At 36.6% G+C, this 27,188-nt stretch overlaps 1 protein-coding gene across 2 annotated transcripts in view; it reads left to right on the forward strand.

Annotated features, from left to right (window-relative positions):
* LOC111144874 (adenosine kinase) overlaps positions 1-27,188 on the forward strand; it is a 531,020-nt gene that overhangs the window by 35,747 nt on the left and 468,085 nt on the right. The window contains exon 3 of one of the 2 annotated variants that reach the window (XM_022499443.1): positions 3,378-3,455. In XM_022499443.1, the coding sequence (XP_022355151.1) occupies positions 3,378-3,455 (78 nt within the window). The remainder of the gene's footprint in view (positions 1-3,377; positions 3,456-27,188) is intronic. The other variant, XM_022499444.1, reaches the window with a different exon arrangement.

Genomic DNA, 27,188 nt, shown 5'->3' on the forward strand with positions numbered 1-27,188 from the left:
TGACAAGGAATAGGTGACAAGCACACAATTCTAGTTTATTATGAGAATGACTTCAAATGACATTAACTGAATTGTAATATTATTTGGCAATAACAAGGCAAAAGTTGTCATGTATTTATATGACATATAAATATAATTTTTTTTAAAGATTTTATTTATTTGACAGAGATCACAAGCTGGCAGAGAGGTAGGCAGAGAGAGAGAGGAAGGGAAGCAGGCTCCCTGCTGAGCAGAGAGCCCGACCCGGGGCTCAATCCCAGGACCCTGAGACCATGACCGGAGCCGAAAGCAGAGGCCCAACCCACTGAGCCACCCAGGCGCCCCAGATATATAAATATAATTTATATTTACATTTATAAGTTGGTTCTTTAAATATATATATATTTGTAAGAAGAACAAGGCTTTTCCCCATCATTATTCTTTTTTTAAAAAGATTATATTTATTTATTTGAGAGAGAGTGAGAGCATGAATGGGGGGAGGTTGCAGAGGCAGACTTTACGCTTAGCAGGGAGCCTGGACATAGGGCTGGATCCCAGGACCCTGGGATCATGACCTGAGCCGAAGGCAGATGCTTAACCGACTGAGCCACCCAGGTGCTCCTCCCCATCATTATTCTTAATAATATATAAAAATTTACTTCCAGTCTTAAGTTTGAGTGATTCAGTCCCAGCATATTCTTGTTCTTTGCGTAAACGTTTTCTTGTCCATTTGCATTCAGGGGAAAAAAGTTTTGCTGAACAAATAGGTTTAGGAATATAAGTTTAAACAGGGTTCTGTGATTCTGTGTACTCATCTTTTTTCCCATACTAATTTGACTGTAGAAACCTTAGGACCTGGAGACCTCGGTGGCTCAGTCGGTTAAGCATGTGCCTTCGGCTCAGGTCATGATCCCAGGGTCCTGGGATCAAGTCCCATATCAGGCTCCTTGATCAGGAGGAAGCCTGCCTCTCTCTCTGCCTGCTGCTCCCCCTGCTTGTGTGTGTGCACACATGCTCTCTCTTTCTCTCTCTAATAAATAAATAAAATCTTAAAAAAAAAAAGAAAAAAAAAAGAAACCTTAGGCCCAGAGAGAGTTCACTGACTTATTAATACTATACTACATTCTCAAATGGAATGCAATGAACTATCTTGGAAATGCAGGAATGTTCAGAGGATTGAGTTTTGAAAAAGAAATGTCACAATTATAGTCCTTAAAACCAAGAGGGGACAAGTCGAGGTGGAGAGATTGACATGAAGGTAGCAAGATACTTTGTGGTGTTAGAAATGTGCCATATTTTGATTCTGGTGGTAGTTTGAGGACTGTATACATTGAATCAAACACTAAAAAATTAAAAAGGCTGTATTTTAAAAAGAGCCAAGGAATCCAGTAACACCCCATATATATTTTTTTTAATCAAGTTCTAGGAGTTTTTATTGTTTGAGTAACAATACATAAATCAGAGAAGTTTTTTTTTTTTTTAAGATTTTATTTATTTATTTGATAGAGATCACAAGTAGGCAGAGAGGCAGGCACAGAGAGAGAGGAGGAAGCAGGCACCCTGCTGAGCAGAGAGCCTGATGCAGGGCTCTATCCCAGGACCCTACCCCGAAGGCAGAGGCTTTAACCCCTGAGCCACCCAGGCACCCCAATCAGAGAAGTTTCTAATAAAATGATTATCAAGTTTTACTGTATCTGCCTGCTGATCCTTTATCTCCTAAGCAGTTATTTTCTTTTTATATTAAATTTTTATTCTGACTATAAATACAACTTAAATCTGAATAAATGTATTTTCTTTTCACTCTTCCCCATTCAGCTTTAAAAAGAAAAAAATGGACAAATAACATTGTATATTCAGCTATAGTTGCCCAATCTGTAGTTTTATTTATTTATTTTTTAAAGATTTTTATGTATTTATTTGGGAAAGTGGGAGAGAGCACGAGCCGGGGCAAGGGACGGAGGGAGAGGGAAAAGAAGACTGTCTGCTGAGCAGGAAGCCCGACACTGGGCCCAGTCCCAGAACCCTGGGATCATCATCTGAATAGAAGGCAGACGCTTAACCAACTGAGCCACCCAGGCGCCCCCAATCTGTGGTTTTAATATAATACTATACTTTAGTCTTCTAAATCATGGTAGACTATAATCATAGGTTATATCCCATTCCCTTAAACTCTGGAGTACTAGTTCTATTGATATGACTGATCTCCAAATGGTGAAGATGGTAACTGCTTTGGAGGCAACTGGAAGAGATCTAAAGCAACCTGGAGATCAGTGTGAAGTTACACAGAAGCAAATTTTGTTGAAAAACCTAGAAGAATTCCTCCCATCAAGGCTGACCCGACCATGGCCACTGGTCCATTTCTTGCTGTCAGTTGGGCTTCTCTCCGTTTAAGGCATCACTTGTGGTGGGATTCTAGCTTTCGCTTGGTTTTGACCTATACTGTAATCATTGTGAAAAGAGACTTCTTCAAAGTCTATTAAATGTAATTGAAAATTACACCATTTTTGATACCCATTGAGCCGGTCTCACCACAGTCATTTCCAGTTTGTCTGTCAAGTATAGGACTCTTGGCTGGACTCCTGTAGGACTTTCTGCAGCCTCCCCAATAACTTTTGGTAGTTGGGTATCTTACTAGCTAGAAAGAGTTAATTATCTGTCGTGTTGTTGAGTATAGAACTTTGTTATGATAGACTTTTTTTTTTTTTTTTTTAAGATTTTATCCATCTATTTGACAGACAGAGACCACAAGCAGGCAGAGAGGCAGAGGAAGGGAAGCAGGCTCTGTGCCAAGCAGAGAGCCCGATGTGGGGCCTGATCCCAGAACCCTGAGACCATGACCTGAGCTGAAGGCAGAGGCCCCAACCCACTGAGCCACCCAGGCGCCCCGATAGAACTTTTTTTGATCTTTTTAAAAAAAATTTATTTGACAGACAGAGATCACAAGTAGGCAGAGACAGCAGAGAGAGAGGAGGAAGCAGGCTCCGTACTGAGTAAAAAGCCCCATGTGGGACTCGATCCCAGGACTCTAGGATCATGATCTGAACCGAAGGTAGAGGCTTTAACCCACTGAGCCACCCAGGCGCCCCTGTTATGACAGATCTTTTAAAAAAATTGAAATTGATTAGCTGTTGAATATTACAAAAAAAGATCACAGGACCTGGTTTCCTCTATTACTTAATTCAATTTAAAAGTCACCATCCTTTCTAAATGGCTTTTAATAGCTCTAAAATGTTTCCTAAAATATAAAAGGCAAAGGTTTAATAAACTAGTATGTTGGGTTTATTTTCAAGGTAAAATGAAGATATTTATTTTTATATTTGTATGCATTTTATACATCAGCTTTCAGAAGTATTTCTAACTTATGTTTGCATTCGTGTGTGTGTGTTTGTGGTTTTTTTTAGTGAAAATATTCTCTTTGGAATGGGAAATCCTCTTCTTGACATCACTGCTGTAGTGGATAAAGATTTCCTTGATAAGTAAGTATTAAATTCTTCATTTATACTATGTGAAATTTATTTATTTATTTTTTAAGATTTTATTTCTTTATTTGACAGAGAGAGCACAGGCAGGGGGAGCAATAGGAAGAAGGTGAGGGAGAAGCAGTCTTCCTGCTGAACAGGAAGTCCGATTGGGGCTCGATCCCAGGACCCTGGGATCATGACCCGAGTTGAAGGCAGATGCTTAGCCGATTGAGCCACCCAGGCGCCCCATTATATGAAACTTATATCTAAAGAAAAACTAGTGAAAGCTAGGGACTCCAGAACCTTCAACTGGAGGTAAACTCAGGAAATTTAAACTCATTAATAGCAAGTTGCACTATCATTATTTATTGAATAATTGACTATAATTTTCCCTGGGAAAACTTGAGGTACATTTGTTCAATCCTATTGCTGGTTTCACTTGAAATTTATTTTTTATTCTGTGCAAGGAAGAAGTATATATGATTTACCTAATGATTTAATTCCCCAATTTTTAGATTGCTGTCAGTGAACTACATCTGTCATGGTACTATAACATAAATGGGAGAAGAAATAGGATTAGAGAAGACAAGAAGAATATGCAGGACATAATTCAGAGGCCAGGAATCTATATTATTTCTCCCTTAATAGTAACTTTTGGTGTTTTTAACTTAGCCGAGAAATCAGTTTGTGTTTCTTTTTCGGCTGTCTGACACCATTTGGTACAAGGAAAAAATTGAGTAGTAAAAAAAGGATTAATAATGAAAAAGCAAGTTCTGTGCCCAAGGGCAACCACTTTTAAAAAAATGAGGTAAAGTTCACTTAAAATTCATAATTTAAAAAATTTTAAAGTGTGTAATTTAGTAACTGCCAGTACATTTGCTGTGTTGTGCAGTCATCACCTCTATATAATTCCGGGACATTTTCATCACCCCAAAAAGAAAACTGTACCCAATTTCACTATCCCTGCCTGCCCTTCCCCATCTCTGCCTTGTTCCCTGATCTCCTGGGAACTACCATTCTAGTTTCTGTTTCTGTGGATTTGCTTATTCTGGACATTTTATTTCATATAAATGGAAACATACAGTATGTGACCTTTTGTGTCTGTATTATTTCACTTAGCATGATGTTTTTCAGGGTTCATCAAAGATGTAGCATGTATCAGTAATTTATTCCTTTTATGGCAGAATGATAGTCCATTGTATGTATATATGTACATACATACATACATACATACAAACAAATTTTATCATTTAATCGATTGTCGGACACTTAGGTTGTTTTCTTTTTTGGCTATAGTGAATCAAGCGTCTGTGAACATTTGTGTATGAGTTTTATCTGGACGTATGTTTTTATTTCTCTAAAATATATACATTGGAGTAGAATTGCTGAGTATGGTAGTTCTTTGTTCAACTTTTTTAGGAAATACCTAACTTTTCTACACTGGTTGCACCCTTTTGTGTTCCTACTAGTGTCATAGGAGAACTCCATTTTCTTGCCAAAACTTGTTCTGTTCTTTTCTTAATTCATTCATTTATTTTTTAAAGTTTTTATTTTGGGGGGCTGCCTGGCTGGCTTGGTCAATGGAGCCTATGACTCTTGATCTCTGGGTTGTAAGTTTAAGCCCCACGTTGGATGTAGAGACTACTTAAAGGATAAAATCTTTTTTGATAGTTTCCCGTGATGCACAAAAGTTTGTCTTTTTTTTCTTTTGTTGATTGTGGTTTTGCTGTCATATCTGAGAATTCATTCTAAATCCAAGGTCACAAAGATTCATGAGTATGTTTAGCACTGAAGTTTAGGTGTTTGATCTGTCTTGAGTTAATTTTTGTGTAAGATGCCTGTTACAGGTTCAGTTGATTCTTTTGCATGTGGAAATCTGGTTGTCCCAGCATCAATTTCTTGAAGAGACTCTTCTTTTCCCCTTTGAATGCTCTTGGTACTCTTGATGAGAATCAATTGCACATAGACTTATGGATTAATTTCTGGATGCCCAATTCTGTTCCATTGATCTGTGTGTCTGTCCTTTAGGCAGTACCACATTGTCTTGATTATTATAGCATTGCATTAAATTTTGAAGTAGTTAAGTTAGGGAAAAGCCTATTAGTAAATAACATAGCACTTAATGGTGAAAGGCTGAATGATTTCCCCTAAGATTAGGAACAATTCAAGGATGTTGATTCTTACCACTTCAAAGTGTTCTGTTCTAAGTCCTAAAGATCCTAATTGGGCCAATCAGGCAAAAAGAAAGAAAAGACATGTAGAGTAATGAAATCTATAAAAAAGCTACTACTAAATTTAAGAGCTATTGTAAAGCTAATACTTTTCAGTAATCAATTTTACAGCAAAATTTTATAATCGAATTTACAGTAATCAAAATGGTGATACCACCATAAAGATATTATAGACATAGAATTGAAAATCTGGAAAAAGACCCATATGCAAAGGGACAAGTGATTTTTGACAAATGTGCCAGGCAGTTCAGTAGAGAAAGGATTGTCTCTTGAAGACCTGGTGCTGGAACAATTGAATATCCACATGCAAAAAAAAAAACCCAACTTGGATCCATATTTTGCACCATATATAAAATTAACTGGTAAAACTAAATGTCAAACTTAAAACCGTAAAATTTCTGGATGATAACACAGGAGAAATTCTTTCTAACTATGTTTTAAGCCATGATTTCTTATATATGACACCAGGAGCATGTTCTATAAAAGTAAAATTGATGGTTTGGACTTCATCAAAATGAAAAATTTCTGCTATTGGAAAAGCACTGTTAAAAGAATGAAAGGACAAACCACAGGCTGGGAGAAAATCGTTGCAAAGCTTATGTCTTAAAAAGGACCATGGATCAGAACATAGAAAGAACTCTCAAAACTCAATCAGAAAAGAAACAACCAAATTAAAAAATGTACAAAAGACATTCACCAAGGATATATAGATGACAAGTAAGCTCATGAAAGGATACTCAACCTCTTTTGCTATAGGGAAATGCAAATTAAAGCTGTGATGAAATACTACCACACATTTATTAGAATGACTAAATTTTAAAATTGAACATACTAAATGTTGACCAGGATATAGAGGAACTGAAACCTTCTCCTCATAGGAATGTAAAATGCTGCACTGAGTTTGATAGTCTTAAAAAGTTAAATGTACGTCAACTATTTGATCCAGTTCTTAGGTATTCTGTTCTTAGGTATTTATCCAACAGAAGTGACAGCATATGTCCATATAGAAACTTACTCACTAATGTTCATGGTAACTTTGTTTTTAACAGCTACAATCTGGATATTACCTAAATATCAGAAGGTGAATCATTAACCTGATCGTTCAACCAAACGGTGGAATACTAGTCAGAAATGAAAAAGGAATGGAATATTGACTGGATGAAACTCAGAATAGTTGTGTTCATTGAAAGAAGCCTGACAAAAAAGAATACATACTGTATGATTCCATTTATATGAGATTATAGAAAATGCGATTTAATATGTAGTGATAGAGAAAGATCATTTGTTTCATATTCATGGGACAGGATGTGGTAGAACATGGGAAGCAGAGATTATAAGGGGACAGGAGGTAGCTTTTAGGAGTATGTTCATTATCTTTATTATGTGATGATTTCATGAGTATAAATATATATCAAAATTTATCAAATTGCACACTTAAAATATGTATGGTGTATTATATGTCAGATATATCTCAAAGCTTTATAAACAAAACGATAATATAAAAATAAAATCAATTGAACATGAATTCATGAGCTTGAAGTTAGAGCTCCTTCATTTGCTTAGTGTGGGATGTTTTGTTCAGGAAATCACCTTATTAATGGTTGCTATTTAAAGAAATAAAATGGCATATAAAAAGAAAAAAAAAACAGTAAGAAATCTGAAATTTTATGACATGTGGTAACCAGTGGTACTATTTTGATAAACATGCCTCCAGACATCTCTTAGGCATATGTAACCTAGAGGTATGTTTTTGTGTTTATGGGATAATACTATGTAGTCTTAGGTAATTTGCTTTTTTCTTACTGTACTATATTTTGGATATTTGTTTTTATTTACTTATTGTTTTTAGATTTTTTATTTTTTTTAAGTTATCTCTACACCCAGCATGGGACTTGAACTCACAACTCTGAGATCAAGAATTGCATCCTCCACTAATTTAGCCAGCCAGGGGGCCCTGGATATGTTTTTTTAAAAGTTCACGCAAATGTGAACAGATTGTGATCTGGCAGCTGTGTGCTGATACTACAGGGAGCTCAAGTAGCTTCTTTGTTTCATTAGTAGCGGATCCTGAATGGCCAGTTGAAGCTTAATATTTTTATTTTGGGAGGGTTTTTATTTTTAACCTTTATTTTTGAATTAGTGCTTAGAGATAAAAAAGCAAGTTTTTGGACCCTAATCACAAACGTAAAGACTTCCTATTCTTACCTCCCTGATCATTTTTTTCCAAAATATATTTTGAAAGTGTTGCTTATTATTTCAGTAGACTATGTTTAATTTACATTTCAGACCATGTTTAGTTAAGTATTTTTTATATTGGAATTGTGTAAATAGATTTTCCAGGAATAGGTACGAAGCAAATGAAATAAATATATATTTATTAGTATTTTACACTATGAAAATGAGTTAACCATGAACATTTTATGGGTAAAATATGTCTTCTTATTCTGATTTTTAAGAAAACTTCCTGGCCTTTTCAATTAAAAAAAAAAAATACTTATCAATGTACAACTAGAGTTACTTAAAAAGTGACCTGGTACTGAAGGTTTTTAAGGAGTCGTGTTAGTCCTTTGTTCCATCTTCTATCTCTCTCCTTGCTTTTTCCCTATCCCCCATAAGTGCCATTTTCCCAAAAGAAACCATTTTTAATTCTGTTAGCTGTTTTTTCCTGGTATCTGGTTGTTTCTAAATAATACAGTAATACTGGTGTGTGTGATTTTGATAAGGATGGTTGATTGGAGAGGCAAATGATAAACGTCCCTTTAATGTAGGGAAAGGATACAAGATCATGATTCCATTAGCATGGTTTCCAGAACTCAGCATTCTGCTGGAGGGGCACACTTGATCTTCAAGTTCCTGTGCGGGAAGATAACCTAATGTTCCTGATGATACTGGAGAGGATTTCCTCTGGCTGTCTGAGAATTTTGCTTTTGCCATTTTTACCAGGATTTTTATAATCTCTTGATGTTTAATTATTGAAGAGTCTCTGATTACTTACCTCCTTGCTGACCAGGTTCTAGTAATTGGTAAAAACTGGTATACATTCCTGAATGTTTACTGTGACACTACATGAAGTAAAGGTTAATTTCTCATGCAAGCCATCTGTCTAGCAGTCTAAGCTTAGGGACTGTTTGGGGTCTATATTACTAGGTATTTCTTGAGTTTATCATTTTTATTTATTTATTAAAAATTAAAAAAAAATATTTTTTAAAAACTCTACCCCCAAGGTGGGTCTCAATCACATGACACTGAGATAAGGGTTGCATGTTCTACCTACCATCTTAGCCAGCTAGAACCCCCTTGGATTTTTCAGTCTTAGATATTGTGTATTAACTTGCCTGTTGTGATGGCTTATGAAAGCTCTAGCTTTCTTTCACCTACCACCATTTCCTCTTTATCTTAGCCATGTTGTTAAATTATGTTAAAACAAATCAGTAATCATTTGAACAGAGTTGTGGACCGTGATTACTTAAAAAACTTTTGTTTTTCTTCCCATTACTTATTGTGTCTTGTATTTATTTGCACCACTTTTTGTATGCTTACTGAAATTTTCAGACTACTCTCTTAAATCTGCCACATGCCTGTTAACCTTCCCCCTCCTCCTCCCACTCCTCATTCCTCAAAATCAGTAAGTCTGTCAACCTCTTTTCTCTGATGAACCTCCCTTTTAGAGTTCTCCCTCTTTGTGACCCAAACTGAACTGGTTGTGGTGTTGCCCTTTTTTTTTTTTTTTTTTTAAACAGGAGTTTTCCTTGAACTTCGCTGAGTCTGCTTGTTTTGGATCTCTTGTTTTCTAAACCTCACATCGTCTTAATTGATTTCCTGTGTGTGTGTATGTGTAGCCTAGCCTCGGTAGCTTCCTAAGAGAAAGAGTGCATAACCAGGGAGGGAGACAAGCAAAAGAGACTCTTAATCTCAGGAAACAAACTGAGGGTTGCTGGGGAGGGGAGAGAGATAGGGTGGTTGGGTTATGGACATTGAGGAGGGTATGTGCTATGGTGAGTGCTGTGAATTGTATAAGACTGATAATTCACAGACCTGTACCCCTGAAGCAAATAATACATTATATGTTAATTAAGAAAAAAAGAACAGGTAAAAGGAAAAAGAGTGCATGAGTACACATGTAGTACATTTTTTTTAATCCTTGCATATGTGTGATGATCTTTAAAAAATTTTTTCCTTCACACCTTGTTGATTGGTTAGATAGGGTTTTCCTTGTGAATTTTGAAGACATGTACCATTGTCTGCCAGAGCATCAAATGCATCTCCTTCCTTTGTCGATCACCAGTCTTTTTCTCTGTGGAAGCTTTTTGCATTGTTGTTTTATTTTGTTTTCTTGCTGTTAGTAAATTATTATTATGTAACATTTTATTTTTGTATTATGGGTGTAGCTTTTTTCCTGCCTAAGCATATTATTTAGAGATGGTTTTATTTGTTTTTTAAAGGTTTATCTTCTGTTTTCAGCTTTAACTCAGTTTTTTTGTGGATTCCTCTTTTCTGATTGTTTATTGTAGTCTTTCCCCTTCACAATGGAGACTTTCCTCCAATATTAGGTGATCTTTGGTCATCTGTTCATATTTAAGGGTAAGACATTAAAAAGTTCATTCTATTTATTTGTATAGGAATAAGAAAAAATATGGAAGGATATGTTGTAAACAATAACAATTGTGGGAGGGTAGATTGGATAGGGTATGTACATATATTTCAACATTCTGTACGGTTCAAGATTTTTATAACAATTCTGAATTGTTTTTTATTTTATTTTATTTTTAAAAAAGATTTTTATTTATTTATTTGACAGAGATCACAAGTAGGCAGAGAGTCAGGAAGAGAGAGAGAGGGGGGGAAGCAGGCTCCCCACTGAGCAGAGAGCCCTATGCAGGGCTCGATCCCAGGACCCTGAGATCATGACCTGAGCTGAAGGCAGAGGCTTAACTCACTGAGCCACCCAGGAGCCCCCTGAATTGTTTTTTTATAATTTTTTGAAAAAGCATTTGGGGTGCCTGGGTGGCTCAGTTGGCTAAGCGTCCAGCTTCAGCTCAGGTCATGATCTCAGGTCCTGGGATTGGTGGGCTCCCACCCCAGAGCTGAGTCTGCTTGTCCTACTCTTCCCCCTGCTTGTACTCTCTCTCTCAAATAAATCTTAAAAAAACAAATTTAATAAAGTTATTTATTGCTGTGTAACATGTTACCCCCAAAGTTGGCTTCTTAAAGTAACACACATTTAGTATCTCTCACAGTTTCTGAGGGTCTGGAATTTGAGAGTGTGGCACAGCTGGGTGGTTCTTCCTTAGTCTCTGATCAAGTTGTAGTCAGTCTCTTGGCCAGGGTGGCAGTCATTTCAGGGCTTCACTGTGGCTGGAGCATTTGCTTCCCACCTGCCTCATTATTGGCTAGCCTCAGTTTCTTAAGAGCTTTTGAACTGATAGCCTCAGTTCCTCATCTCATGGGCCAACACATGATTTGAGAGAGAGAATCATTTTCCCTAGTTAGAAGCTAGTCTCTTTTATAACCTAATCTTAGAAATGATGTGATAATCACCTTTGCTATTGGTCATACAGACCAAATCTGGTATAATGGATATTAGAAACAAGAAGCAGGAATCCTTGGTGGGGGAGGGGCAGGCAAAGGACACACTGTGATAGTCAGCCTTCAAGATGGCTCCCAGTTATCCCCTCCTCCTGGTATTCCCTTGAGTAGTCTCCTCCCACACTGTACCAGGGCTGAGCCATTAAGGAATGGCATACAGCAGAGGTGTGAGGATATGCTACTTGATAGATTAGGTTGTAAAAGACCTTGGTTTCCATCTTGGGTATTCTCTGACTTGTTTGTATGCATACTTTTCTCTTTCTATCTTTTGTAAGGCAGATGTGCTAACCACTACACCATGGAACCTCTTTCTATCTTTTGGATTGCTTATTCTGGGGGAAGCTAGCTGCCCTGTCTTGACGATCAGGCATCCTATGGAGAGACCCACGTGGCTCGAGATAAGAGGCTTCCTCTCTACAGCCAGTAGAGAATGGAGACCTGCCAGCAACTACGTAATGGAGCTTAGAAGTAGATTCTCCATCCTCTTTTAAGCCTGGAGATGACTGCAGTTCTGGCTGACAGCTTGATTATATCCTCATGAGAGACCTTGAGCCAGAATCAGTTAACTAAGCCACTCCTGGATTCCTGATCCTTAAAAACTGTGTGGGATGATGAATGTTGTTTTAATCTGTCAAGTTTTTTTTTTTTTAAAGCATTTTTAAAAAGTTTTATTTATTTATTTGAGAGAGAGACCATACGCAGGGACGATAGGCAGATGGAGAGAGAGAAGCAGACTTCCCATTGAGAAGGGAACCTGACTCAGGGCTCCATCCCAGGACCCTGAGATCATGACCTGAGCTGAAGGCAGACACTTAACCTAATGAGCCTTCAGGAGCCACTCAGGAACCCCCTTTTAAAATTAAAAAAAAAAAAAAAAAAAATTTTTTTTTAAAAAGATTTTATTTATTCTTTTATTTGAGAGAGAGCATGCTTGAGCAGGGGGGAGGGGGGAGGTCAGGATTGAGAGAGAGAATCTCAAACAGACTCTGTGCAAAGCCCAGAATGGGGCTTGATCCCACAACCCTGAGATCATGACCTGAGTCAAGATCGAGAGTTGGATGCTTAACCAACTGAGCCATGCAGGAGTCTCTAATCTGCCAAGTTTTGGGTGAATTTGTTATGTAGCCAAAGAACACTAATAAATAAAGCAAAAGGAAATTTTTTTTTTCAAATACACACACTCACACACAGCTCATACCCCACATTCAAAACCTCATTGAAAGATTGGTATACATAGATTGGGCTTGTTGACTAATGGGACTTTGTTGTGGCTTGATTACATTTGATTTATACTAAAAACCTATTTTTTAGGGGGTGACCCCTAAAATTAGTAACTGGAAAGCTATTCTCTGAGTCTGTTCAGTTTCTTGACAGAAAAGTCTTCCAAGCCTGGCTGCTTTATTCTTAGAGTTGGACAAGTTAAAAGGGCTAACGGTACCATAATTAAATGGGTGGTTTGATCTGTCTCTCCCTATCTTTCCTGTTTTGCCTGTTGTCTCTCAGTCAAGAGATGCTTCTGTTTGGTTTCTTCAGAGAAGAAACCTCTAATTTATTTTAGGAATTGTAAGTTGTTTTGATGAGATGGTAGTCTGCTTCTCTAGTATTAGCTCCATGTCTTATTCATTTCCTCTGAGACTTGGGGCTTCTCCTAATAGACAGGGCTTGCCTTTCATAATATATATATAGCCTCTATCTTCTCTTTTTTTTTTTAAAGATTTTATTTATTTATCTGACAGAGAGAGACAGTGAGAGAGGGAACACAAGCAGGGGAAGAGGGAGAGACAGACTCCCTGCGGATCAGGGAGCCTGACTCAGGGGCTTGATCTCAGAACTCTGGGATCACAACCAGAGCTGAAGGCAGACGCTTAACGACTGAGCCGCACAGGTGCCCCTATAGCCTCTATCTGTTGCAACTGAGATTTTAATTTTTTCAGCTCAGCTAAGTTCCTCATTTGCTTTCATTTTTCTCTTCTTTTTTTAAAAGATTTTATGTTTTTGAGTAATCTCTATACCCAGCGTAGGGGTTGAACTCAAAACCCCAAGATCAGGAGTCATGTACTCTACTCAGTGAGCCAGCCAGGCCCCCCTTGCTCTTTTTTTTCTGAAGATTCATAGAAACCTCTTGGCCATTAATGCTTACATTGCTATTCTTTTAGACCTTGTAGATCTTTACCTTTTTTTTTTTTTTTTTGGTAACTTTATTATTTTAACAGAGTCATGGAAGGAAGAATAGATAGTCTTTCTCCATATTTAAGTGGAAGTCCAAGGGATGTATGTGTTCGTGTGTGTAAGTAATATTTCAAAATTATTATAAGTACAATAGCAGAAAATATGTAACTACAGATTCATAGAATTTTTGAGATGGATTGGAATTTGGAGATAATTTAATCCTATTTATTCATTTTATGAATGAATGAGAAACAGGCTCAGAGAAGTTCCCTGTTTTGCCCATGGTTATTATAGTTAGCAGTGTAAGCCTAAGATGAAATCTATATCTCTTGACCCTTATTCATTTCCTTTTCCACCATGCCATACTAACTACCTTTATTTCTTAACTAGATTATTAAATTGTTGATAATTAAAACATATTGTATGAGTTAATAATAACTACATGCCAGGTTTGGGGAATTTTAAATGAGTAGGCCTGGTTTCTACCTCATAAAGCAATCAGTAGATAAATAGATGAATATCTTACTTTTCTTAGGTTCAGATCTTTTTTTTTTTTTTTTGATTGTTGGCTTTATTCCCTAAGTATTTAATAATGTATATAACTTAGGTGATTTTATAATTTCTCAAACAAGCAGTGTTTAGAATAAAAGATTTTTTCCCTTTAATTTATAATTTCCTTTTGATTTCTTGGCTTTCATTTATTTTTACTCTTTTGCTTCCTAATTTCTTATTGAAAGGAAGCTCAGTTTGTTTTGTTTTTGTTTTTGGTACTACGTTTTTGATTTTTTTTTTTCTTTTTAATTTATTTTGGGGGGGGTGTTGTGAGCAGCGGGGAGGGGCAGAGGAAGAGGGAGAGAGAGTCCCAGTCAGACTCAGTGCTGAGCGCTGAGCCCGACAGAGGCCTGGAGCCTCCACCCTGAGATCTCAACCTGAGCCAAAATCAAGAGCCCCTTAACTGTGCCACCCAGGAGCCCCCATACTAGGTTTATAATTACATATCCATAGTATAAGCCTTGCATACTGGTTTTAGAAACATTGTTGGGGAGAGATACAATTAGGGAGAATATCTTAGTAAATTTGTTATGTGTACAGTAAACTCTTGGGGTAAAGGAACTGCAGTATGTTTTTGGTATGTGATAGCATTGTGCTGGGTACGTGTTAGGTACTTGGGAAATAACATCTGCCTGAAAAAAAATTCTTATGAGAAGTCCTTTTTAAAGTGGGATTTTAGTGGTGCCTGGGTAGCTCCATTGGTTAAGCGGCTAGTTCTTGATTTTGGCTCAGGTCATGATCTCAGGGTCATGAGATCGAGCCCCATCTTGTACTCCATGTTCAGCAGAGTCTGCTTGAGATTCTTCCTCTCCCTCCTTTTGCTCCTCCCCCTGCGTGTACTTTCTCTTTCTCTCTCAAATCTTTAAAAAGCAAAAAGTAGGATTTTAAGTGTTCAGTGTTTAAAATTAATGAGGGAGTTCATACTTTTTTTTTTTTTGCCTTTAGATATATTTTTCATACAATGTGTTTGTCCAGCTTTCAGAGCAGTTTTTTAAAGAATCACATCCATCAGATGCTAATGACTCTTGCATATTGGACCGAGCAACACAAAGTTGAATTGAAAGAAGGGTCGTGGATCATCCAATGAGAAACATTCAAGAGCATAGAGAAAAATAAGAATATAGGGCGCCTGGGTGGCTCAGTGGGTTAAAGCGTCTGCCTTCGGCTCCGGTCATGATCCCAGCATTCCAGGATCGAGCCCTGCATCGGGCTCTCTGCTCAGCAGGGAGCCTGCTTCCTTCTCTCTCTCTGTCTTCCTCTGCCTACTTGTGATCTCTGTCAAATAAATAAATAAAAAATCTTAAAAAAAAGAATATAATAAAATTTAAGAATTATTGTCTGATAAAAATAACACTTATTCAGCATGTAGTAGATGTATATGGTATCAGTTTAGTCCTCTTGACAACTTTATAAATTAGATATGTCGTAAAGAATAATTCAGATCTTAAGAAATTTGTTCGTGTCCAAAAAGACACATAAATCATTGTGCAGAGATTTGAAATACAGGTTTGTTTTAATTGTAAAATCCATGTTCATTATTTTCTGCTACCTTGCTATGGAGGTATTAATTTGGAACTGAAAAATTCAATTACATATCCAGATTTTTTTGGTGTAAATTATGGTAGGTATGTAAAGGTTTATAAACTCAATGAAATTATGTTTTCCTTCAGTAGTGTATGGGTAAGAAAAATGTGTGTAATTATCTCTAAAACTTGTTAATACTTAGTTTCTTTTTAAAGAGAGAGAGCATGGGTGCCTTGGTGGCTCAGTGGGTTGGGCCTCTGCCTTCAGCTTGGGTCATGATCCCAGCCAGTATCCTGGGATCAAGCCCCGTATCAGGCTCCCTGCTCGGAGGAAGCCTGCTTCTCCCTCTCCCATTCCCCTGCCTGTGCCCCCTCTCTTGCTGTGTCTCTCTCTGTCAAATAAATAAATAAAATCTTTAAAAAAGAGAGAGAGAGAGAGCATGAGGGAGAGAGCGAGTGTGATAGAGAGCTGAGAGCACAAGCAGGGGTTGAGGGGTAGAGGGAGAAGCAGACTCCCCACTTAGCAGGGAGCCCAATGTGGGACTTGATCCCAGGACTCTGGGATCATGACCTGAGCTGAAGGCAGATGCTTAACTGACCAAGCCACCCAGGTACCCTAATATTTAGTTTTAATTAGTGCATTAGAGTAGATTAATAAGTCCTGTGTGAGAGATTGAAACACTCAACAATTCTTTTCTTGACTAAGTTTTCCAAAACAGTGTACTTTTTATGTGAGAGTGGTCATGTTGCCTACAATTGACCTGTTTCCGGTCTAGAACAAGCATTGCCATCATTCAGAAATAACAATTAGGTAATTGTTTGTATTTAAAAATTAAACTTCTTCTAGAATATCCTATTGTTTATTTAAAGATAATAAAACCAGTTTTTTTCCCCCAGAATAAAAAAAAAATGTAAGACCTTTATCTAATTGAAAGAAAAGCAGAATTAAGTTAGTTAATTTTGATGTGTCCAATTTGCCAAAATATAATAACTGAAAACAAGTAGGAAAAATTGAGACAGGAAGTAGGCTATTGAAAATAATCTTTTCTTGCATATTGAAGAGACACATTGGGTGTGAGAGGAGGATAAATTGTGGAGTATATAAATATTTCCAGGTAAGTGTTGACCTAGTTATGGAGAGTAAAGGAAGAAGTATATACAAAGAGAAGCAAAGGAATATGTGACAGATTTGTTTTTATTTTTCTTCACACTAGGTAAATACCACAGAACTAAGAGGTATGAAGAGAGTTAGTGACATGGTTATTGAGAAGTAAAAACCATCATTAGAAATGAAAATAGTTTTAAGAAGGGAGGTTAGAGTTGTTGAGGAAATATGTTTTTCTTAATAATCTAAATCTAAATCTTTAGTAATACAATTGTACAAAATCTTAGGTAGGTCTTGATTAATGTAAGCATGAATGAAAGATATTACTTAATATTCACTCCAAAAATACTCGGGTTGTAATAGTTGGTTGTAAATTTCAGTGCTGATTATTCAGTACCAAAAATTTACAACTGGGTTATTTGTTTAAATCAAGAGGAATTATTTCAATAAATGAATGTATATTAGGTTTGAAGTAAAACAGTATTTGGAGTCTCAAGTGACACTCTACATGTGTGGTTAAAAGGTGTAATTGTTGGGGCGCCTGGGTGGCTCAGTGGGTTAAGCCGCTGCCTTCGGCTCAGGTCATGATCTCAGGGTCCTGGGATCGAGTCCCGCATCGGGCTCTCTGCTCGGCGGGGAGCCTGCTTCCCTCTCTCTCTCTCTCTCTGCCTGCCTCTCCGTCTACTTGTGATCTCTCTCTCTGTCAAATAAATAAATAAAATCTTTAAAAAAAAAAAGGTGTAATTGTTTTGTTTTAAAACTAATTATGAAATGCTCTGACACTTTTGTAGTTAATTCTTTATAAAGGTATTTCACAGTATTTTCTTGTAGAAATTTTAAGTATGATTTGTGTACTCAGGTCTTTAATTGACTTGAATTGATTCTTTGTTCATGATGTGAAGTAGGGATCCTGTTAAATTTCTTTTCTTTCTTAAGGGAAATCAGCTGTTATTTCACTGTATTGTGGATAGTCCAAGCTGTACCCACTGATCTGCAATGCTGTTTTTTAAAGAAGATTCTTACTTATTTATTTGCCAGAGAGAGACAGTGAGAAAGGGGGACACAGCAGGGGAAGTGGGAGACTGAGCAGGGAGCCCAGTATCAGGACCCTGGGATCATGACCTAAGCCGAAGGCAGATGCTTAATGACTGAGCCACCCAGGTGCCTCTGCAATGCCAATTTTTATTTATCTATTTTATTGATCCCAATTCTTTTTCTGCTTTCTGTTTGTTGTTGAACTAACACAGCTCTGTCTTTATTTTGTTACTAAAACTTTAAAATAAATCTTGATGTCTGGTAGGGCAAGTCCCTATATTTTGTTCTTATTCAAGAATTTTCTTTGTAATTCTTGGCTCTTTTCTTTTATACATAAATTGTATTTATTTATTTTTTTAAAGATTTTATTTATTTATTTGACAGAGATTACAAGTAGGCAGAGAGGCAGGCAGAGAGAGAGGAGAAAGCAGACCCCCTGCTGAGCAGAGAGCCTGCTGCACTCGAACTTGGGTCTTGGGTCTCGCTCCCAGGACACTGGGATCATGACCTGAGCCGAAGGCAGAGGCTTTAACCCACTGAGCCACCCAGGCACCCCGTACATAAATTTTAGAATGAGTTTGTCCAGTTCTAAAAAAATTCTTTCTGGGATTTTGTTAAGGATTGCATTGCATTTTTAGATTAATTTGGAAAAATGAGATCTTTACCAGATAAGTTTCTATCTTGCATATACATCTTAATTTTTTTTTAAAGTACTCTTTTATATATTTTAGTAACACATGGACTTAAGTACATTAAATACAGGGTTAAAAAATGGTTAGGTTTTTTTTTTTAGATGTAAACATTTTATGGTATGATCATTACTAACAAAAATTATAAAAATACTTGTGTTTTGGAAAAAACCTAAACCATGTAGAAATGACTAAACTAAAAACAAAATCTAGAGTAAGTTATTATCTCTACAGCAGTACTCCCCACTATAATTTTCTGTAATGATGGAAGTGTTGTGTATTTGTGGTGTCTAGTATGATAATAAGTAGCCTTAGTTTTGAACATTTGAAGTGTGGTGAGTACAACTGATGAATTGAATTAAATTTTTATTTAATTTTAAATAATTAAATTTATTTTTAAAATGTCATTATTTTTTTTAATAATCTCTATACCCAATGTGGGGGTCAAACCTACAACCTCACAATCAAGAGTCATACCCTCTTCTGACTGAGCCAGCCAGGTGCCCCTAATTAATTAAATTTAAATAGTCATATATGGGGTTGCTTAAGTGGCTCAGCGTTTAAGCGTCTGCCTGGGGTTCAGGTCATGATCCCAGGGTCCTTGGATTGAGTCCTGCATGGGACTCCTTGCTCAGCAAGGAGCCTGCTTCTCCCTCTGCCTGCCTCTCCCCTCTGTTTGTGCGTGTTCACTTTCTCTCTCCCGCCTCTCTCTGACAGATAAGTTAAATAAAATCTTTAAAAAATAATAAATAGTCATATGTGATTAGTTGTTACATATATAGTGCAGCTTAGGTCTTATTACAAAATTGTATTGTTTTTTTCATAGGTATACTTTTTTTCTTAGGTTTACTCTAGGTATTTTAAAAATAAAGTTTCTATTGTGAGTAGAATTTTTTTTAATAATATTTTTTAGATTATTACTGGTATTTGGAAATGCTACTGAATTTTGAATATTTTCTTTAACTTGGTTACCTTGTGCATTAAAAGAAAGATGGTCTTTGACTCTTCTGAATTCTAGATTCTTAGATTTTGGGATAAACTGGCATTTGATTTGAAATTTTAGACTATTTCATACACTAAGTGATTAGTCTTGAGTTGCTCTGAGGCTTCCTCCAATAAGATCTAAACTGTTGAAAACAGACTCATTTATGGAGCTTTTATTTTGCCCCATATATCATAAGATGGTGTTCCTCATGGATTCTCAGATTTGACTTATAATACTGAGAAAATGGTATTCCTCAGGCTTACCTAAATGTGGATTCATTTTTTTTTTTTTTTAAGATTTTTTATTTATTTATTTGACAGAGAGATCACAAGCAGGCAGAGAGGCAGGCAGAGAGAGAGGAGGAAGCAGGCTCCTCTAGAGAGCAGAGAGCCCGATGCGGGGCTCAATCCCAGGACTCTGAGATCATGACCCGAGCCGAAGGCAGCAGCTTAACCCACTGAGCCACCCAGGCGCCCCGATGTGGATTCATTTTTAATAGTTCATGTTGTTCAGTACAAGTGTTTTGGAGCACTTGCCTTGTTGTCAACATTTTGCCAAGTACTAGGAGTGCAGAGTTAGGTAAGTTTCTTGCCTTTAAGCAGCTGGTAAGTCTGAAAAGACAGATGTAGAATGAAATCACCTCATTAATGTGGCATTATAGACTAGAGTTTAAGCGTGTGCTTGGAGCCACTTGCAGTTGTGTGACCTTGATTGTGTTTCTTAATCTATGGAAAATCACTTTTCTTGTGAAAAAAAAAAAGGGGGGGAATATTAGAATAGGACTGTTATAATGTGAGGATTTGGAATTGAGGTAATTTAGGTATTTGTCAAATCTTAGCTAGTGTTATTGGTTACTAAGGAGCTCGGAATGTCCCTCGTGTCTTTTTTATGGGCAAGGGAGAGCACTTGAGGGAGTTTAAGCAGGGGAATGACTGGTCGGATTTACATTTAGATTTACAGAAAGCACGTGTCTGCAGCAGATCAGTGCATTTGAGGAGATAAATTAGAGAAGGCTGTAGTGGTAGAGTTGTTGATGGTTGGTGACCTGATCATTGTACTCAGGGAATGATGGTTTGGAGAAAGTGCAGTAATATTTTAGTGTTACAAAGGTAAGGCTAATGACTGATTAATGAAGAGTGCAGAGGAGTCAGGGATGATATTCCAGCTTTAGGTTTTGGTGATTGAGTAGATGGTGCTATTTACAATTGAGTTAGGGAGTATGAGAGGAAGACATGTTAGAAAAAGTGGAGAGATTGAGTTCAGTGTTGCTCATGCGTGAGATGAATATGTGATATCCAGGTAGACCCATTTAGAAGGTAATTTGATTTATGTTTCTGGTGGGTAGAGATCTCATGACTGAAGGGGTGTATAATAAATAACAATTATATTTAATTTTACTTTTAAATTTTATTTTTTATAAACATATAATATATTTTTATCCCCAGGGGTACAGGTCTGTGAATCGCCAGGTTTACACACTTCACAGCACTCACCATAGCACATACCCTCCCCAATGTCCATAATCCCACCCCTCCTCCCAACCCCCCTCCCCCCATCAACCCTCAGTTTGTTTTGTGAGATTAAGAGTCACTTATGGTTTGTCTCCCTCCCAATTCCATCTTGTTTCATTTACTCTTCTCCTACCCCTTAACCCCCCATGTTGCATCTCCTCTCCCTCATATCAGGGAGATCACATGATAGTTGTCTTTCTCCGATTGACTTATTTCGCTAAGCAGGATACCCTCTAGTTCCATCCACGTCATCGCAAATGGCAAGATTTCATTTCTTTTGACGGCTGCATAGTATTCCATTGTGTATATATACCACATCTTCTTTATCCATTCGTCTGTTGATGGACATCTAGGTTCTTTCCATAGTTTGGCTATTGTAGACATTGCTGCTCTAAACATTCAGGTGCACGTGCCCCTTCGGATCGCTACGTTTGTATCTTTAGGGTAAATACCCAGCAGTGCAATTGCTGGGTCATAGGGTAGTTCTATTTTCAACATTTTGTGGAACCTCCATGCTGTTTTCCAGAGTGGTTGTAATTTTACTTTAGATACAGTGCCATTCAATAAAGGCTAGCTGCTGTTATTATTCTGCCATCATCATCATCATCATTAAAATAGGTGGTATTTATTTTTTAAAAATAAATTGAATATTTAATAATGTCAATATTAATATTAACAAATTTTCAAAATAAATTTGAATATTGAAAAAGATTTTATTTATTTATGAGAGAGAGCATAAGCGGGAGTGCAGGGGGGCAGAGGGAGGGAGAAGTGTAGGCTCCTTGCCACTTGATCCCTGAACCGCAGAATCGTGACCCGAGCCAAAGGCAGACACTTAAGTGACTGAGCCACCAGGGCGCCCTTAAATAGATGGTATTTGAAACAATAGGGGCACCTGGCTGGCTCAGTTGGGAGAGTGTATGACTTGATATCTTGGGGTCATGAGTTTGAGCCCCACAATTGGGTGTAATGATTATGTAACGATTACATACATACATACATACATACATACACAAACTAATTAACTTAAAGCAACTAATGGATGAGCCTTTGGAAAGAATGGGTAAAAGTAAAGGAGGTGGACTAGAAGATTAAACACTGAATAGATGGGTAAGTGAAAAAGAATTATGGAAGGAGATAGAGAAGAAATAACAAGTTTTTAGCAGGAGAACTGAATGAAACACGGTCTCATGCAGTATAGTGAGCTTGTGTGACAGAGTGGTTAATAATATCACATGTAGGAGAGATGAGATGCCTAGTAACATAAAGCCTACAAGAATTCACTAGATTTGATGATAGGATGTCAGCAGTGAGCTCAGCTAGGTAAATCACAGTGGAATGGTAGGGACAGAAATCAAATTGAAACATATAAGAAATAAATGAGGGAGTGGGTTGCCTGGGTGGCTCAGTCAGTTAAGCATCTGCCTTTGGCTTGGGTCATGATCCCAGGGTTCTGGAATTGAGCTCCATGTCAGGCTCCTTGCTCAGTGGGGAGCCTGCTTCTCCCACTCCCTCTGCCTGCTGCTCGGCCTACTTGTGCTCTCTCTTTATCTCTCTCGGTCAAATAAGTAAGTAAGTAAATAAATAAATAAATCTTTAAAAAAAGAGAAATAGGAGGTGTGTTGTGAAGTGGTTTTTGGTTTTTTGTTGTTGTTGTTTTGGATATGGCTTAATCTGGAGAAAAAAAGGCAAAAGAAATGTAGAAAAAAATTAAATTTCCTTGACAGCTCATTGACAAGTACTTGAGACAGGCAGGGTGACCTTCCTCCAGGAACTCAAATGCCTCAAGGTTAATACTTTGGTAAGGATAAAAGGCAACTTTAGCTTCAGGTGAGCTTCAGATTGTAAGTTAAGTCTCCTTTAACTTAAAAAAATCCCTTTGGAAATGTCCTTTATTTTTATATTCCTTCCTTTATTTCTGTTAGCAGTCGTCCTCCAAACATACGGCCCACTGATAACACATCTGAAGGGTCTCATGACTGAGGTTTTACTGGACAGTAGTAAATGGCCTCTCAAGGTCTTGGAAACCTTGCTTTCAAATTCCTTAGAGACTAACACTATCTCTAACCCCTCCCAACTTAAAAATATGTAATTAGTCACTCCTCCCAATCCCAGTCCAGCTCTTTCTGCTTGGTCCTTTCCCTGTGCTGTAATAAAACCACCTGTTTTGTGCTGAAGACATCTCTAGAATTCTTTCTTGACTGTTTGCTTCTGCGCCCCAGTATTTCACATCGTGGTCCAGTAGCCAAGCAGTGACATCTTCAAGCCGAACTCTAAAATTTCCTTTAATGAAAATATGTGCCTAATCATTTTGAATATTTATCAATGATTTTTTAAGATAAAAATGTAAGAAAAAAATTTAACAATACAAAGAGTATAGTTCCTTTTGTTTAAGTGTAAATCTGGTTTAATTCTTTTTCTTTAGCCTTCTATAATTGAGTTATAATCCTCATTTAGCTTACTAATGAGGATTTAAAATATTCTTTTCATAAACTGTAACTTTTTGCTATTATTTTCATTTTAACTCTGTGGTTTACCCTTTAATCTGTTTCTTTGTAAGCCTCTTAAATTGCAACTGTAGTCTGAAACATTGCTGTGGTGATTAACACTTTTGTTCTCCCTTTTTTCACTTTCGAATATATTTAATATGTTTATTTTTTATTTGCTAGGATTATTAACCGTGTTGTTTAAAATCTTTCCACACGCACATTGTCTTTGATTGAATCTGCTAATTCTATAAAACTTTGTATGCTACTATTTGGATTCTTTGGACCATGTGGTAATATTTGTAGATTTCTTGAAATTTTACTTGTTTAATTCTCAGAGGGCAGTCTTAGTTGCAAGTATTTGTGGAATATTTTATTGTTGTCCTGCTATGTAGGGGGTCTTGACTTGTCATTAACTATTTGTATGAAGCTGGATTTGCCATTTCATTTATGACCAGGCTGTTTCTGGACTTTGGAGTATCTTCAAGGGCCTTTCCTAGGTCTGAAATTTTATGTTATGCTAATATTCAGGGAAAGCACATTTGAATAAATAATGTTTGTTTTTGTCTCATGGCTACTGTTAGTTGCACACTACTGCTGTTATAGCATATCTTAATAGTTATCTATCATGTATTGATACATTTTACTTATGTGTTCTGATATTTAATTATAACCTAAGTAACAGTGCCATTTTCCCATTACCCATGGTGGGAATGTCGTTACTGTATTTTATTCTTCTTTGCTTCAAGTGTGTCTTCCTTTATAGCTCAGGCAGGGATGAAGGAAATTAATCCTCCTTCTCCTTATTCCTCCCCTCCTCCCTTATTTCTCTTCTTTCCCTCTTCCTCTTTTCCTTCTCTCTCTTCCTATCCACTTATCACCTGTTGCTGTCCATATTTATACAATAAAAATATTTAATTAAATTTATTTTAAAAACTCTATACAAGAAAAGTTTTGAACTAGTATTTGGAGGCTTAAATGTTCATTGGTTGAAAAGTTTAAGTGAAAATTACATCCAGGTGAATATTATGACTGGATTCTAAAGTGCTATATGTATTTGTTTTTAATATATTTTTTCTAATTTCAAAAGTAATTTGCTTATTTACATTTCAAAAAAGCACAAGGAGAATTAAAAAAAATCTGTAATCTATATAGTATTTTGAAGTTATGTTTCCAGTTCTTTTTGGGAGAATATTACCTTTTTTTTTTTTTTTGAAGCTTAATCTTGAACCATTTCCCCATCATGCCAAAATTTACCGATTATAAATCTGCTACTTTCTGTAGTATTTGCTTACAATTTTACTTTTCCATAAATAATTTCCTCATCGACATACTTGTACACAACACTGATGTTTTCTTGATGGAAATTTGTAGTTACCCATTTGCTTCAAAACATGTGAACACTTTATATTTCCTTCCCTCCCTATCTGAGCTAATTGAATTAGTCATTTTACAGAGGTAGATGCAATACAAGAAAGGGGGGAGAGGTGGATATTTATTACATGCTCATGTGGTGGCACTTGAACACTTCTTGTATTATCTTATTTGATCCACATAGCAACCCTGTGGCATAGGTACTTTCATTCTTCTTAGAGAAATTAAATGGCTTGCCTACTTCAAAAAGCTAATTAATGGACAGTAACGCAGATCTTAGACTTTCAGTCTAACGTTCTTTCACTCAGAGGTGCTCTGTGGATGCTTGAGGCAGATAAAGAAGGTGCTTCTCTGTATTCTCACCAGCTTCCTTATCTCTTGCTGATTGGAATAAGTGCTTGTCTTTATCCGCTGGTAAATTAGGCAGAAAAAAGATTGAGAACTGCCACTATACCATTCTGCAGTGTCTGGCCTTTTAGGGACCATGTTTATGTTTAAATTAAGAAATGCGTATAGAAGCAGAACATCTATCTAATCATGTCTTTAGGAAACAAAACCCAACTAAAGAATAGGCTGTACTTACTATCATTCTGGGAAAGACATGGTAGAAAGTTGAGATATAGTTCTCTACTTTCTAATTCCCACTAAGTTAAATTTTCCCCCTGATGTTTATTAATTTAAACCATTGAGGGGCACCTGGCTGGCTCAGTAGGTAGAGCATGTAACTCTTCGTCTTAGGGTAGTGAGTTCAAGCCCCATATTGGGCTTGGAGACTACTTAAAAAAAACAAAACAAAACTGAATGTTCAGAGAGTAAGTTAAATGTGATAGATTAAAAAACACTGTATATCTTCTGTCAACAGCAGTTAGGTTGGCAGAATAGGACATACTAAATGAAAATGAGAAATACATGTATTTATCATTCCAAATGTAAATAAACATTCAACTGTACATTTCATTGAGAAATAGCTCCATTTTTTTAGTAGGGGTTATGGTCCTGATGATATATTTACCTTTACATTTATAATTTATACTTTACTTACTTTCAAGATAAATTTGAAGTATTTCTTAGTTAAAACACAATTTTTACAGTTACACGTGTATACTATTTTTTTGTGTATATTTTTAAGTTGTATAAAGTTTTTATTCTCTTATGAATAAACAGCTATATAAATAAATAGTTTGGTTATAGTTTCTGAGCTTTGGAAATGTATTTAAGTTGCATGGAGGACCAAATACTTTGCTCTACTAGTGCCTTTTTAAAAAATTTGCAAACTAAAACAATGCTCCATTTTATAAGTTAGAATATTATTCTTTTAAGCAGAGAGATAGATAATAACTATAGGTTATTCTAGTGGCATTTCATATAGTTATTAACCAACTGAAATTGGGCAATGTGAGTATTAATAAGGGAAAGTTCTATGAAAAAAGTAGATCTAGATAGAAGTTTATGAATAAAGAAATACACGTTGTCAGTGTATTTATGGACATATGTAAATAAACACACATAAGCATATGTGTAGTAAAGATTTTGGTCTTGTTCAAAGAGATGTTTGGATTTTACCTTTGACTTCTGAGAGGTAATCTACGTCGTACCTGATGAAAGTGTGTTTTGTTTAGGATGGGGGCTGGCCACACCCCAACTGGTACAAGTTGACCTGAAAACTAAGTTAAACCACTTGGGCAGTCAGTTGATCAGTCATGCCTACGTAATGAAGCCCCAGTAAAAAATCTGGATACTGAAGCTTGGGTGAACTTCTTTTGTTGGCAATACTGCATACCACGTTGTCACATATCAGCAATGTGCTGGATTGTCCATACTGATGCCAGAACAAGCTTTGCATTTGGAGCTCTCCCAGACACTGCTCCATATGGGTCCTTCCTTTGTCTTTGACCTGTATCCTTTCTTTGTAATCTGTAACCATGAGTGTAATAGTTTTCAGTGAGTTCTGTAAGTCCTTGTAATGAATTACTGAATCAGAGGGTGGTTTTGGGAACCTCCTGAATTTGCAATTGGTGTCAGAAGTGAGGGTAGTATTGGGTACTATTTCCTCAAACTTTGCATTTTGGTCAACTTTGGATATTTATGTATGGTCCAGTTTCCTAAAATGCAGTGTGTAAGAGTCAAGGAAGAGATAAGGAAGATAAAACTGATTTAAAAAAACTAGCAAAGATGAAGAAAAATTAAAGTTATTAACATAGGATGAAAAGTTACCTGGTTTGAGATAGGGAGAAATCAGATGAGAGAAAGAAATACTATGGGAAGAATGGCTGCTTTGGAGTTTGGGATTAGGGAACTGATTTGCTTGGAGAATAGTCCAGAATGGATCTTGCACATTTATTCTTGAGGATCTGGACAGGTATGCTGTGAATTAGAAAAGTAAAATGTCCCTTTTGGTTATTTGATAAAAAAAATCAGGCTATCCTTCCTTGCTTGCTTCTTGGCTATGTGGACGCCCCCCCCACCTTTTTTTTTTTTTTTTTTTTTTTTTTTTTTTTTTTT

This window comes from Enhydra lutris, unplaced genomic scaffold (assembly GCF_002288905.1).
Source record: "Enhydra lutris kenyoni isolate GAN:26980312 unplaced genomic scaffold, ASM228890v2 scaffoldscaffold12, whole genome shotgun sequence".
In the NCBI taxonomy this organism is placed as follows: domain Eukaryota; kingdom Metazoa; phylum Chordata; class Mammalia; order Carnivora; family Mustelidae; genus Enhydra; species Enhydra lutris.